At 38.3% G+C, this 15,143-nt stretch overlaps 1 protein-coding gene across 2 annotated transcripts in view; it reads right to left on the reverse strand.

Moving 5' to 3' along the window:
* Window positions 1-13,461, reverse strand: part of LOC134742270 (protein bark beetle) — a 40,255-nt gene extending 26,794 nt beyond the window's left edge. For both annotated transcript variants that reach the window (XM_063675325.1, XM_063675316.1), the window contains exon 1: window positions 12,738-13,461. In XM_063675325.1, the coding sequence (XP_063531395.1) occupies window positions 12,738-13,094 (357 nt within the window). In that variant the 5' untranslated portion in view covers window positions 13,095-13,461. The remainder of the gene's footprint in view (window positions 1-12,737) is intronic.
* Between the last annotated feature and the right edge of the window lie 1,682 nt (window positions 13,462-15,143).

Raw genomic sequence — 15,143 nt, forward strand, 5'->3', positions numbered from 1 at the left:
TTCACATGAATCCATTGATGGATTTTAGGAAACTTTTTGGTTCAACATAATATATTTGGATCCTAGTCCTCAATAAAGTCTACTCAAATCCATTGATAGATCTGAATGCACAATACACAACTTGGATCCGTAATGGATCCTACCAAACGGATTTTAGTGGACGGAGGGGATCATTCGGAAAACTAAAACCAAATTGCAATATAGAAGTAACCATAACCTGTTTGTTAATAATATTTGCTTTGCACTACGTACATTATATAGCTGCATAATAATATAAGAACGTAATTATCATTTCGTCTGTTTTCAAAATCGATTTTAATAATCGAGTAAGAAAATCGCAGTGTACAGCACTATTCTTACTTTTGACAGAAAAAATGAGAAATCGGCCTTGAGCGTGACAACAGTTTGAATAGCTTATTTTTACATCGCTGGTTTTGAACGCACGCCAAGTCTGGCTCGTCAAATTAAAGCCGCAATGGAAAGCTAGCGTTGGCACACAATCGCCCGCTACTGTTTTGATGAAAATAATGAATTAAATAGTTTTTTTAATTAATAACAGATATTTAAGGACAAATTGTACTTACCTATGAAAGGAAATATCTCCATTAACAGCTGCAACTTTATTGGTAGTGTTTGAACAGTTAATTATTGCGCAACAAACCATTTGTTTCTAAAACCTGACGTCGCAAGCAGACATCGATCGGGAGCGGACTGAAGTTCGCGGCGAGCAATTGAGCCACCCGGTCGTCGTTTCGCCACGCGAGGTACATACACTCTTTCCTTCTATCTTGATATAGTTCTGTTTCTGTGGTCGAGTACGAAACCTCGTTTTTTGAGATTTTTACGCAGTATTTTTCGCCTAACCTGCCTGGCGTTGTCCTTATCGCATTAGTTTCAGGAGCCGCTTCCGTTAGCGAGACGGATATATTCACCTAAAATATTTAAATCACAGCTCCCGTATCCTCTTAAAGCCCGTCACAGACGGAGCGATAATATACCAAAAGATATCTTATAGCAAGGCATCTTACGATATATTTTACGTAATATTTGACAGAGTTCACACACGAAGCTATAATATATAATATTTTGGTATATTACGATATCTTATAGCAAGGCATCTTATAAGATACCTTATGATTATGTTATAGATCGGTATATTACGATAAAATATATCATACCATCACCATATATTTTGGTATATTTCGTCTCTCTCACAATATAAGTCGAGTGCGAGTCGGGCTCGCCCACCGAGGCGTAAAAAACCGGCTAAGTGCGAGTCGGACTCGCGCACTAAGGGTTCCGTACCATTACGCAAAAAAGGCAAAAAATCACGTCTGTTGTATAGGAGCCCCACTTTTATATTTGACTTGATTGAATGAAAAGTAAATTGCGGTTTACAATTTATGACGTATTAAAAAAAACTACTCAGGTACTAGATCTCGTTTAAACCAATTTTCGGTGGAAGTTTGCATGGTAATGTACATCATATATTTTTTTTAGTTTTATCATTCTCTTATTTTAGAAGTTAAAGGGGGGGGCACATTTTACCACTTTGGAAGTGTCTCTTGCGCAAACTATTCAGTTTAGAAAAAAATGATATTAGAAACCTTAATATCATTTTTGAAGAACCTATATCCATAGATAACCCCACACGGATGGGTTTGATGAAAAAAAAATTTGAGTTTCAGTTCTAAGTATGGGGAACCCCCAAAATTTATTGTTTTCTTTTTTCGATTTTTATGTGAAAATCTTAATGCGGTTCACAGAATACATCTACTTACCAAGTTTCAATAGTACTTATAGTTCTTATAGTTTCGGAAAAAAGTGGCTGTGACATATTGACGGACAGACAGACATGACGAATCCATAAGGGTTCTGTTTTTTGCCATTTGGCTACGGAACCCTAAAAAGTCGTATGCTTATTTTAAAGACTCTTAAGTACTAGAAATAAAGTAGAATTTTACTAATGTTGTAATGCATCACATAGAATAAAAGTTTCACTTAAAAAAAATGATTCTAATTAAATAGTTAAGTCGAATGAGGAATAGGCAGAGGTACAGTTTAATATCAACCCGAGAATTAAATATATTAATAACGGGTCACACGTATTTTAAATCGAAAACGCTCGACATGTTTCACTCCGTACCGAGCAGCGTCATCAGGAGATTGCGTCGACGGTGACGGACCGGCGCAGACTGCGGGCCGTAGCCCTCCGCGCCCGATGACTCGGCGCGGGCGCCGGTGGCGGCAGTGGGGCGAGAGACTACCCTCGTTTACGGCATTATTGTCAAATGATGGGTTGCACACAACACTCACTACGTCATTCGCTTATGGTTCGTCCACACTGTCCACCGACGCAGTACCCAAAACAGTTTTCCAGCTCGGAGGCACTGACCAACCACAATCACGGTTAAAATTCGGATGACGACTAATTTCGATAGCCTCCCGTACTTTTCGCTGAATCACAAACTTTTCTTTCGCCAGCACGGTTACCTTATCGAAACGTATATAGTGAGTCGAATCCGAATCCAATACGTGTTCCGTCACCGCAGAACCCTGGCTATCCCTGTTCTTCATAATACGTATGTGCACGGACAATCTGGTGGAAATGTTTCGGCCCGTCTCTCCTATGTAGTTTTTCCCACAGGAGCAAGGATATCATGTATTACACCGGGACTGTTCAAAGGCTCCCTATCCTTTGGCGAACGCAGCACCTGTCCTAACTTCATATGAGGACGGAAAATCGTCTTAATGCAGTATCTCCGGCGTAATAAGTGCCCGATTTTATCCGTCACGCCCTTAATGTAAGGTAGGTATAGGGGCAATCTCTCTGCCGTAGTTAAACGGGGACGCGCTGATGCGTTCGCAACACGATAACTCTGCCTCCAGTTATAGCCATTGCATTCCAATACCCGAGAATTCGTTATAGCCAATATTTAGTGACAGCGAGGTCTGAACATACGTAGTTAGTAGTTAGGCAACCTAATGGTTCATTGTTCTGATCTAACATTCTAAATAATATGGCGCGCTAGTGTTAATGGAATGCGCAGCGAACGTAAAATTGGGCGTTGATTTGAGTTTCAGCTTATTTTTTGGATAAAATAATGGGGTTGGCCGGTCGAAATAATTAGCAGATGGCGCCAGCATAGCTTGCCCTGTCAGTCCCTAGAATTGTGTCAAATTTTTGTTTTTTTAATGCCCTGGATGCCAGCCCTTTAAGCCAAATCTCATAGAAAAAAGGGCAAGCTATGATGGCGCCATCTCTGCAAATCTTTGACAGTTGCCAACCCCAAAGTTGTTGTAACTTCCAGCCGGGCTAGCATATGATTGGCGCGAGAGTATCCGCGACATAGACTACCCGTCCCCCTTTAATTCATACAGTTAGTAAAGGACGGGTAGTCTATCTCGCGGCGAGATACTGTCGCGTCAATCATGTGCTCGGCCTACAGGAAACAAATTGCATTGTTTCGAAAATAATAGTAGATACCTACACTATACAATATAATATGATTTTTGTTCTAATTGTAAGGACACACATAAAATTGATACAAACTAAAAAAACTGGACAAGTGCGACTCGGACTCACCCACCGAGGGTTCCGTACAAATTTAACTTATTTATTATTTTATTTATATTTTATTTTACAAATTTATACTTTGAGATTTTTTCCTGTACTTTTATTTGGGTAAGACGATAGTACATGCTAAATTTCATAGTTCTATGGCAACGGGAAGTACCCTTTAAATTGTTATTACCTCGAGTGTCGAAATAAGTATGCGTTATTTGCGGCATAAACGGCCGAATCTTTTTCTTTACGTTAACTTAGAAGTTTTTTCACACCTTCAAGGGACCGTAGATTGACTATAAATATGGTCTAAATTTCAACTCGATACCTTCACGCTATCCCGAGATAAAGGGTCTTGATCTTGACAGACAGACGGACAACAAAGTGATCATATAAGGGTTCCGTTTTTTCCTTTTGAGGTACGGAACCCTAAAAAATATTCACATGCACGTTGGGTTGGGAGGTATATAATCACAATCACAATATGAAGAAGGCCATTTTTGTATTATTTACAACAATATGCAATTTATCTGTCATTACGGTTACCATAATCTTATAAAACTTATAAAATTCGATTTAGCAATTTTGCTAGTTATGTATTCCAACCGTTAAAGACTCCTTTGTGTAGGTACAAGCCAAAGATAGATATAACTCCGTAATAGATGGATACAGTCTAAGGAAAAAACGTGCCTCGAAAATCAAGAAAATTTGATTCTCGTTCAGAGGGCGCTACTAGCTTTGGCCTACTGTCGTATAGATGGCGTTGACGGTTTCGTTTGTTATTTAACAATTTTAACGCATATCAGTGAAAGAACATGGGTCAAAATCATAAAAATAATTAATGCAAATAAAAAAAAATCATTTATCCATATTTAAATACATTTTATCGTATTTTTATAAATATTTATTTTTAGTTTTAAAGTGTGTCGACAGATGGCACTGAATTTACTGGGGTTACAAAATTAACTATGACAGTACCGCTCTAGTATAAGTTACTCTATGGTACAAGCTCACGAATCTCACGATCCTTCCTGCTCGTCCGGCGCGGCATCACGGCAATGTCGTGCCACCGTACAATGTGCCCAGGTTGTTAACCCAGGAGTTATAGCCTGCACTGCTAGTACCACGTTTTATATTTTATCTACAATACGCAAATAAATTAATCAATAGTCAATGTGGCAGCTCTGGTAGACACTTCACTATGTTCATAAACATTTTAATGTTATGTTACCTGTTTTACATTTGTGCTCTCTAACCTCTAACTCTAACCAAAATAGTAAAATCAGAAATCTTATATTTTTATCGTATCACTGTCTAATTTCTACTTTACTAAAATATTTTATCATGATCAGTTTCAATCAAAAAGTTATGTTCAATGTTGAAGTTACATTCATAAAACTGCCCTTCTAAATAAAATTACATAAGTGGCTTGAATATCGTCAAGCCTATGAATTATGACAGGTACGGTACGGAACCCTTTATTGCACATCAAACAAGCACTTGGGCAGTTTATGTACAATTTTTTCAAACTCGACAAGCTATTGGCCTTCAATCCTGAATTTTACGGTGAAGTTTTTGCGAAATAACTCTGAAATGAATTACTGAATTAGATCTAGTTAACCCATGAAACACGAACTGTGCAAGTGTACATTTGGTACGGGAACAGATAGTATCGTCGCGCTCTGTTTCAGCTCGTGAAAAGCGTGACAAAACGAGCTACTTCATCCGATGAGCGAAAAAAGTAAACCATAAACTGTGACAATAAGTTGAATCGATGGAGGCGTTTTCTATTGCATTGTCTCCGCTTCGGGTTATACGTGCGTTCGCGTTGAAAGCAACAGTTTAGTTTCCAAGAATATATTAGAAATGGCTGGATAACTTCAATTTCCTTTAGGAAATTCAAACAAGAAATTCAAGTGTTTCGTGGTTTTATTTCGCCGTAGTCAGTAAGTCAGTATCTTCTACAGTTAACTATAATTGTGGTGTAGTTACTAGTTAATTAGTTAAGTATGTAATACTTGTTTAGTTAACATTTAAACTTACTTTGTTTTGTGAAATAATGAGGTAAATACGTTCTATAGATCAACTTTATTGTAGCAAAACCCTATTTAGCAGAGATACAAGCCGTTCAAAGGTAATGATAATTATTGTTATAATGATACGTCTCAGGACGGCCAATGATCGTAACAACAGGTGGAGAAATCGTCAACACAATGGCATTGTCCTGAATGTTTATCCCCAGAGCGTTAGACATGCATTTGCATACCTCGGCCGAGGAACATTTACCTTCGTATGATTGTATAGCTTACGAAAAAATTATAAAGTAACTTTGTTTTTTATTTAAATATTATTTTAACATTGGTTGTTATTTACAAACATTGTTGTTGTTAAGGACTCTCTAAGAGTCCTTAGGCCTTCAAGCTTTACTTACATATTTAGTCTGAATCTGAACCTAAAGTAAATGGGAATTTAAACATTAAGGGTTCTTGCAATACAACTGAATGTTTTCATTCACCAACTTACTACTACTTGTCCAAGCCTACGAAATATGATGATGAACTTGAGATCTATGTATGTACAAGTAATTGAAAACTTCTTACTAAATCTCCCCTGGCGTCGTCGGGAAGGAGGGCACGACTGCGCGAACTCTTGCGCAACCAACCTCGTCTGCATACTGCACTTGGTAACTGTACATTTGTCTTATTCATTGCACTCCCTGAACTTTCAAAACCGGAGCTAAAATAGATTGGATGAAGAAGATATTCAACATTCTGACTGCAGATGTTACAAAAGAGATTCAATATTTTAATACGTTGATCTATATTTGACACTGGGTTGCAACAAATCAATAATAGCGAAAATGTATTAGGTACTTATTTTATTACAATCTGTTAAAGGTTTTAGGACTGCGGGGTACATACAATCTGTACAAAGTATATCGTGTTATCGTGTAGATAATTCCTTTCATTCACTTTATCTATTGTCAAGTTTCGCAGCATCTTTTAAATTTATATTTACTGAGTTTTTGAAATTTAGACCAAAGCAGCACTAGTTACAAGTGTTATGTAACTTACAACGGTAGACGCATCAGATTGTTCCATATATCCATCATATGTGGCTTGCCAAGTTAAAACCGACATCGTTCATCCATCATTGTTTCTTCGAGTAAAGTTTTTAAAGCAATTTTTTGTTTGTCGCTTAATAATCGCTTTCTTCTATTCACTGCCCTCACGGTCTAGGGGACGGCCACGGTGTCGGTACTGTCGGTAGGCACCAAGCGAGACGAACGAAGTACCTTACCTACCAAATAGCAGCCCGCGTGACGAGATCGCAGTGATATCTCGAGACATTGAACTCGAATAACACCGGCTGCAGTTTTCCGGCAGTTTACCAGCAAAAAACATTGACTGCATCCTTTATTTTAAAATAAGTTTCAGTTGAAAAAATACTGTAGTATTTTTTTTTATTGCTTACTAATCTATACTTCTCTTACACAGGCCTTGCCATAAGCAAATTATGAACGAGAAAAACGTATTGGCCCAATTTGCAAAAAAAAAGATTATCTGTCTTTAAAAATGAGTCTATATACTCTATATCGATAGTCCGGTCAATTGAACATTTTAGTCAATTTACTAAATTCTCAGGGAATTGATTCGCAAGGTTACACCACAATTTAATGACAACCGAGTCATTCGAGAAGGCAAAACGTGTTTAGTTCAGATTCAGACTATATTGAGGTGGGGTAGGGAGGGGGAGGAGATTGAACGGATGTATAGATAGGTGTAACTGAAAAAGCATTACGTAGTTTAGACTTTTACTTTAGCGCCTGCCTGTACCTAATGCCACATGCTAAAGATAAGACGTGACTGGCTGGAATTATGCAAGACTTGTGTAGTAAGGAAGGCCTTATTCAAGCTGTAACTGTAGCTGCGGTATTACATAAATATATATGTAGTAGGTATATTTGCTAGCCAATCGCAAGCAAATAACAGAAGCAAAGAGGATATAATAGGATAGAGCGGTACTGTCATAGTAAATTTTGTAATCACAGTAAATTCACTACCATCTATCGACACACTTTAAAACTAAAAATGAAGATTTATAAAAATACGATAAAATGTATTTAAATATGGATAAATGATTTTTTTTATTTGCATTAATATTTTTATGTTTTTGACCCATGTTCTTTCACTGATATGCGTTAAAATTGTTAAATAACAAACGAAACCGTCAACGCCCTCTATACAAGAGTAGGCCAAAACTAGTGGCGCCATCAGATCGAGAATCAAATTTAAGGGATTATCGAGGCTCGTTTTTTCCTTAGACTGTATCCATCTATTACGAAGTTATATCTATCTTTGACAGAAGGGATACGAGTAAATGAACTAGGTAGATGAATTTGAATTCGCACAATAAGATAAATGTGGTATTTAATTATTCCTCCCTATATCTACAAGATAAAGTAAGATAATAAGAAATATTGTCTAATAATCAGTTATCTTTATTAATTTGTCTATTGTTTGTCTTATTTCAGACTCGGTGTCTCATCTTTCAGGGAATTTCGTAGGCATGAACAGTAGCTGATAAGAATATGAACAATAACGGAAGTAATACTACGCCATGAATGAATCAGATATCACTTAGTGTCAACACATTGTGACTCATGTAAGGAGATTGTTAAGACATAATGAAAGTACATACGCTCACCGGGCCAGGCCAGGGTAATACGCGGTTGCATGTACCCTGAATACTTCTGAAGGCTAGGTTTTAACATATACGTAATGTATACTGGTAATGCGTAAGTAGGCCAGGAAGCCATTTTAATAATTATGTTATTACGGCGATCGAATATATGTGACGTTTTCAACCAAAAGGTACCACATTGTCGCTTGTCGATAAGGTTGATTCCAAATTGAAGCTATATGGAAATAGCGCCTTATTGACAACCGACAATAAGTACCCTTTTGGATGAAAATGGCACATATGTGACATGTGACGAGCGAGAATTTTATCCTCATAGAGAATTAAGAGAATACACTGCGTAAATACATATTATTGATACAGTCGCCATCAGATATATCGGAGCGGCCGAGGTGTGTTCACAATATCTGAACACGCACTCTAACTCCCTGACAATAGAGGCGTGTTCAGATATTTGTGAGCGCCTTGGCCGCTCCGATATATCTGATGGCGACTGTACACTATAAACAAATATGTTTTGTCCTCCTAGCTGTCATATTATACAATGTATCCCTTTATGAAACATCCATTGTGGTTTTACAGGTGACCCTTGAAAACAAGACTTGCGTCAACGTTCATAATATGCACCATGCACCTATACGTATACAATTAACTACTAATGACGAGACACTGATTAAAAAAATTAGTTCAGTGCACTGTTGGAATAAGAAGCCTTTAAATGCAGCGATAGTCGATGATTCAGAGCCGGCGCCTAAGTAGGTATTTGCATCCGAGGCTACTACGATTCCAAGGCGTAGGACTGTGAGATCAGTCTCCGCTACCGTTAACCGTTAACTGTTTTTGCCAGGCGTAGCACCTAATTTACCGATAACGAGAAAGCAATGTTCTTTAATTTTGACAAAATTTGTTTCTTCAGCTCTGACACACTTCTTAATGCGAAAAAACAGGTTCATGTCTTATTCTTTTATTTGGAATGCTTTCGAAGTGGTATTATCGTATTTTTTGCCGGTGAATACAATGTCTGTCGCTTATCTGTTTACAGATCTTGGCACAATTTTGATAGGAGCGGTCCTAATTATACAAGCTTGGTTTTTTCGTTCGCTGTGATAAAGCGGTTCCCTGTCTACTTAGTAACTTAGATAATGTTGCAAGATGTAGGTACTTCGTTCGATATAATATAACTAATAAAAAACAAATCTAGATCTATACTAGTTAATTTTCAGCTACTTGACATAGCTGAAAATTAATAACTTAGACATTAGGACATTTAGGATTTTTGGTAATAATGAATATAATTAATGATAATCAAACTAAACTAAGCAATATTATCCTAGAAAAACATTATGGGCCTCGGTCAAAACAGTGAAAGTTATGCGGTTTAACTGTCATTATGGATGTGCCATTTTCTTTAGAAATGGCTCCGACCATTACGATTTAAAGAAAATCCTTTCGGTTCGATTTAATCGCAATGGCATGACATCTCAAATCTCAGCGGTAACTTATACATATAACGGTCCCATTTTATGATCCATTGTATCTTCTAACCTCTGGTTTCATGCTTCTTAGTTCAGCATGAGAACTAGAAATAAAGAGGTGTGTCTATGTTGTTAAAGATACTACGAGTAGGTATATTCTACGATTAGTTCGTAATGTTCACATTATAGGTGCTCTCGCGAATATATGTATAATCAAGTTAGTCCATAAAAATAATATATTTTCTCATCACTAACTTCTTATAAATGTTGCTTTTGTCTTACACCAAACTCAACTTTTCATCTTTGCTTATCTTTTCTTTGTCAACTTTTGTTTATCCACATAAGGGTACTTAATTTCACTAGAAACTGACGGCGAAATCAAGATTCCACGTTGAAATGTAATCCGACATGGATAATTCAGTCAGTCCATTCTGTTTCATGTTCATTTTCTATAAAGACACGAGAAGTGACTCGCAGATGCACCTAGATAGGTGAGAGGTGAAATTGCAAGGAAGTTAGAATCGGAGTCATCTAATTAGACACAACACCGTTTCTTAGAAGAATCGATGAGATGACTAATCATCGTCTCATAATAGGGAATTACTTACGGCTTGCGCAAGTTTTAATTGCATTTAATTTGATTCATATGAGTCATAAACCTTTCATTCGATTGACTGCACTTCTTCATCCGACGTTCACAGAAATTAAAACTGGATCATCAGTAAATCTTTAAGAATGTGCGAATAAGAATACCAAGTTGTCGAAAATATAACAGAACATGATATAACATTGGACTTGGAAATCTCTCAGGAAGTTTGCTATCGCTAAATGACTGGGTTCTAGTGGAGAGATTTGTCTGATTGAATTAACGGGAGGATGTCGCATGGGCCCGGCCCGGGTCAGCCTCGGTCAGCTGCGGCGCTTTTTGACGCATCAGCTGCCTTCATTAACACGTGGTGCTTGTTTAATTATCAGTGATTCACTTCAGTCTTGACCTAATATAAGATTTGAGGGACTATTTCTCCATGTTCACCACTTCGCACTCACCGGTGAATTATGTGCCTATGGCACAATGCCAATGGAATACGAAACTAACACGTCCCATAAGCCAAGCATTTTGATTGACTGACCTTTTACAGGTAAATATTTATTGCATATTTGTCAGGAGACCTTCGGTACTAAAATCACAATATGCAAAATCTATTGTGAAATTGGCTAATGGGTCTGAAAACGTAGGCAGTGATTAGTTTATTTGGGTCAGAGCTGCGCTGCCATGCCGGTTGATTGGCAGTAGCCACGCACGTGATCATGGGGCTTTGTTTTCCCCCTTGACGGATATTCTCTATACTCGCCAGGTGAGACGGAATAGAATAGAATAATTGTTTATTGTATAACTGTGTACATACAAAGGTGGTAATTAAAAATAATAAGTATCAACAGTTGCCTGCTAGGGCGTACAATTATGGTAGGTAGTCGGACGGACACATGAGGGTCGCAAGTTGCGACTCGCAACTCGCACACCAGGTAGACTATACATACGTACCCAATATGTTAAAAAGTGTTGTGTATTGTGTAATGCGTGCGTTGAATTTTAAGTCTACGGAGACTTACGGCTTCATGTGATATTATCCAAAATGCTTAAATCTAAACATCAGAATGATTACAAGATTTACAAGTTACCAACTTTGGACTATTACAAAACGTGTTTTAGCTATATTTGTATTAAAATCATCTGTTTTATACAGGAGGTAATATTATTGCCAGTTCAGTGTTAGGCATAAAAAAGATATTTAGCGAAAGCAGACCTAAGTCGCGTCACATAATTGCAAGTAAACCAGTCTTGAATACAGTTAAAATATTTGCATTAAATATTTGCACTTGGCACACAAACAGGTGAAAAACTCAATAGCACAGGTGAATGAGTGTCACAAACGTTCTTATCAGTACCGCAGGTACGTGCCGTAATCAGGACATAGTGGAATTTATCAAGTGCTTATTGTTATCGAGCTCGCTTCGATCAATATGAGTGGACAAGTTTTTGTGGTGAATCGTGTATTTTGTAATCACTGTAGCTGTAATGCAACTTAGGCTTGATTACTTTGTTTTATTCATGTTCCTGTATGAAGTAGCCAACTTTAAAAGAAGTAACATGTCATAACGTCAAATACACGGTTTGAATATAAACATAGGTAATCCAAGTACCAGGTTTAAATATGCTATAATTAATGACATTTTTAGATTTAAAAATAGGCATTTGTTAATGGGAAGCACGAGATGCTTGGTCTTAGTATTGTAAAGTACTTATTTCTTGATAACACATACAAAATTACTGTAGGTACTACAAGTAGGTACCCATTAACATGCCAGTAGGGAAAACAGATAGAAAAAGACTATTTTGTTTATTTACACATTGCAAATATAAAACAGTTATTTCGATCCAATCAGAATCTGATCAGATTTTTTTTCTTGCTGAAATTGCTAATTAGACTAAATTTTTTTTAAACATGAAAAGCAACTACATAGAAAAATAGGTACAGTCAGCAGCAGAAGTTGCTAAGCGGGCGAGGTGTTCAAAATTACCTTAACACGCTCTTATTCTCTTAACAATAAAGTCGCGTCAAGATCATTTTGAACACCTCGCCCGCTTAGCAACTTCTGCTGCTGACTGTACCTAACTACTAACAAACTAATGACTAGTCCTTCGTCTATGATAAAAGAAAAGCAGTAAGGGGATGATAACTACGTAGTGACAACTAATTTACTTTTGTAGGTACTCAGTGTACTCACGTTAATAATATTATGATACTTACTACTGAAGCGCGGATTGCGGTAACTAGGTAAATTTATACTTTGTTGGAGCGTAAATTACAGGACAATATAGCAACATACTACACAGCGTTTAGCTCACAGCTATTATATATGTAGTTAAGCGATGCAAGCAATATAAAGGAGGTCATAGAAAAAAAATAACTTCATAGTATTCACGAGCAACTTACCACAGCTATCAATCTTCCGCGCACGGTGATGCCAATCATGGGTGCAAACCGCACTTCGACGCCCGGCTCCACGACCAGCTCCGCTTCTCTTTCCACCAGCAAGTCATCCCGGAGGAGGTACGGACTACCATCGCTTTTCCATACAGTTCGTCCGCCGGCCACAATCCCGCCCGCCAATTCCGTCAATCCCAACGACTTGTTCAACAAATAAGGATCCGTTTCACTGTATCCCAACTCTTGTCCACTTACGCACACCCAACACAACACCACCATCAACACTGCGGTCCTCCACTTGTACTTTGTGTCACTGAACTGACTATGTCTCTTCTGAACTCCCGTATCCTTACAGCACTCCATTTTGCTAACTTAACATAATATTAATTTCACTTTTATTGTCGCTCCTCACCTGCCCGCAACCTATTTTAACACCTATCTAAACATTGAACAGGTAAAAATTACACGTAATAACTTAGATCATCTTCAGTATTTAGTTATGTAAATATTTTTTATCGTATCAATTGTAAAAACTGAATCAAAACAATTCATACCGAAACAAAGGTGGGGTGGGATTACAAGCACGTCAAAGAAAAACCTAACGAAAACGCGCGCCACCGTGCGACCGTTGAACAAGTCGTTTGGCCGGTTTTGAGTAGTTTAGTTTCCTCCCGCTCCCGCTGCCCTCCCTTCTCCCCTCTCGATTCAAAGCCTCCTCCCTACCACTCCGCGCTCTGCGGCTCGACCAGTCACAAATCGCATCGCACTGAGGCACCGCAGCACGCACACATATAAAAACTTGTGTAGGGAAATTCTTTACATTGAACATTCATTCATTCGTTCATAAATCGCAATCTACACTGGTGAACTAAGGGTCTCTACACATCTCCCCATAATTTCACGATACAACAATCCGCACAAAATCCGCACGGCTTTAGATAATTGCCAGCTCATTGCAGTCAAGTCATTTCCGTCAGTAGAAAAAATCGGCAAATTTAAAAAAAAAATTACGTGAAAGGTTATCGTCCTATAGAAAATTTGAGTTTCGCTCCTTTTCTACTGACAAACTTGTTTGACAGACTATAAATTTCTTCACACACTTTTAAGAGCTTATTACATCCATTCTTGCGGACGGATCCGACGTCGGGTCCGATCAAGGATGGTTTTCTGTTTCACGAAATATAATAAGAATAAGAACATCGTTAACAATATTTGAGGTGTAAAAAATGCTCTGTCGCGAATTGCTAAAAATGTTCAATGTTTGATATTTTTGCGCATGAACTATATTTTTTTACATTTTAAATATTGTAAACGATGATGTTATTCTTAAGCTCGCTCCAGACTACGCGGCGCAAAGCCGCGAACGCGAGTGTGGAGTCGATTTCGCTGATTAGCACTGATTAGCGAACTAGGCTCCACACTCGCGTTCGCGGCTTCGCGCCGTGATTCGCGCATGAGTGTGGAGGGTCCTTTAAGGTGCTATCACACTGGCGATTTGCGAGCGAGTTCGCCGCGAGCGCGCAACGATATCGTCGCGAGCACGCGTATGTCATACTGGAATGGGAGCGAAATCGTTGCGTGCTCGCGGCCATTAGACAATAGATAAGACATGGGGCCATTTAGACCAACACTTGCGACCGGGCCCGACCAAGAGTCGATGTCGAGCCCGATCGCAACTGTGTGTCTAAATAGTCCTATATTTGCTAAAGGCGGGCACCGAGTGATTGTCATTTACGATTCAGAATTATATTTTTATTACATCTTATCTATAGTTGGTCAAGCAAATCTTGTCAGTAAATAGGAACAAAAAAAACTATACTCATCCTTTTCTTTTGAATGCTGGTACTAGTGTAAGACAAAGATAGTATGATTCTCTCTGTCTGAAATTATGTTTGAAATGAGACAGTCCCTTGACAAACTATATTGTATTTATTCACGTTGTGTTGATTAATCGTATCAATATGTAGAGCCCTTAATATTCCCTTAAAAGGTCCTAGCCCGCTCCAGACTACGCGGCGCGAAGGTGCGAACGCGAGTGTGGAGTCGATTTCGCTGATTAGCAAACTAGACTCCACACTCGCGTTCACAGCTTCGCGTCGCGATTGGCACACGTGTGGAGGACCCTTCTGAATTTGCGCTGGATGCATGAGCGGTGGGACCGAACGGGATAGTCTTATGTATCTTTCAGTAGGAGTAGCAGAGAAAGCTCTATTATTGTTTGTGCTTGTCACAGTCTCACATATTTTTTTATTCCCTACCGTAAATTTTAGTATGGTTTATGTTGGTAACAAATAACCCGACCAAATTACGTAGGTTGTTTGTGGGTTGTTTTTGGTATGTTGTCAGAAATGTTAAAACGTGTTGTTAATTTTGTCGCATTGCGTATGGCTATCCCAATCGGGCGCACGCGTA

The sequence above is a fragment of the Cydia strobilella genome, chromosome 1 (genome assembly GCF_947568885.1).
Source record: "Cydia strobilella chromosome 1, ilCydStro3.1, whole genome shotgun sequence".
NCBI classification, from domain to species: Eukaryota; Metazoa; Arthropoda; class Insecta; order Lepidoptera; family Tortricidae; genus Cydia; species Cydia strobilella.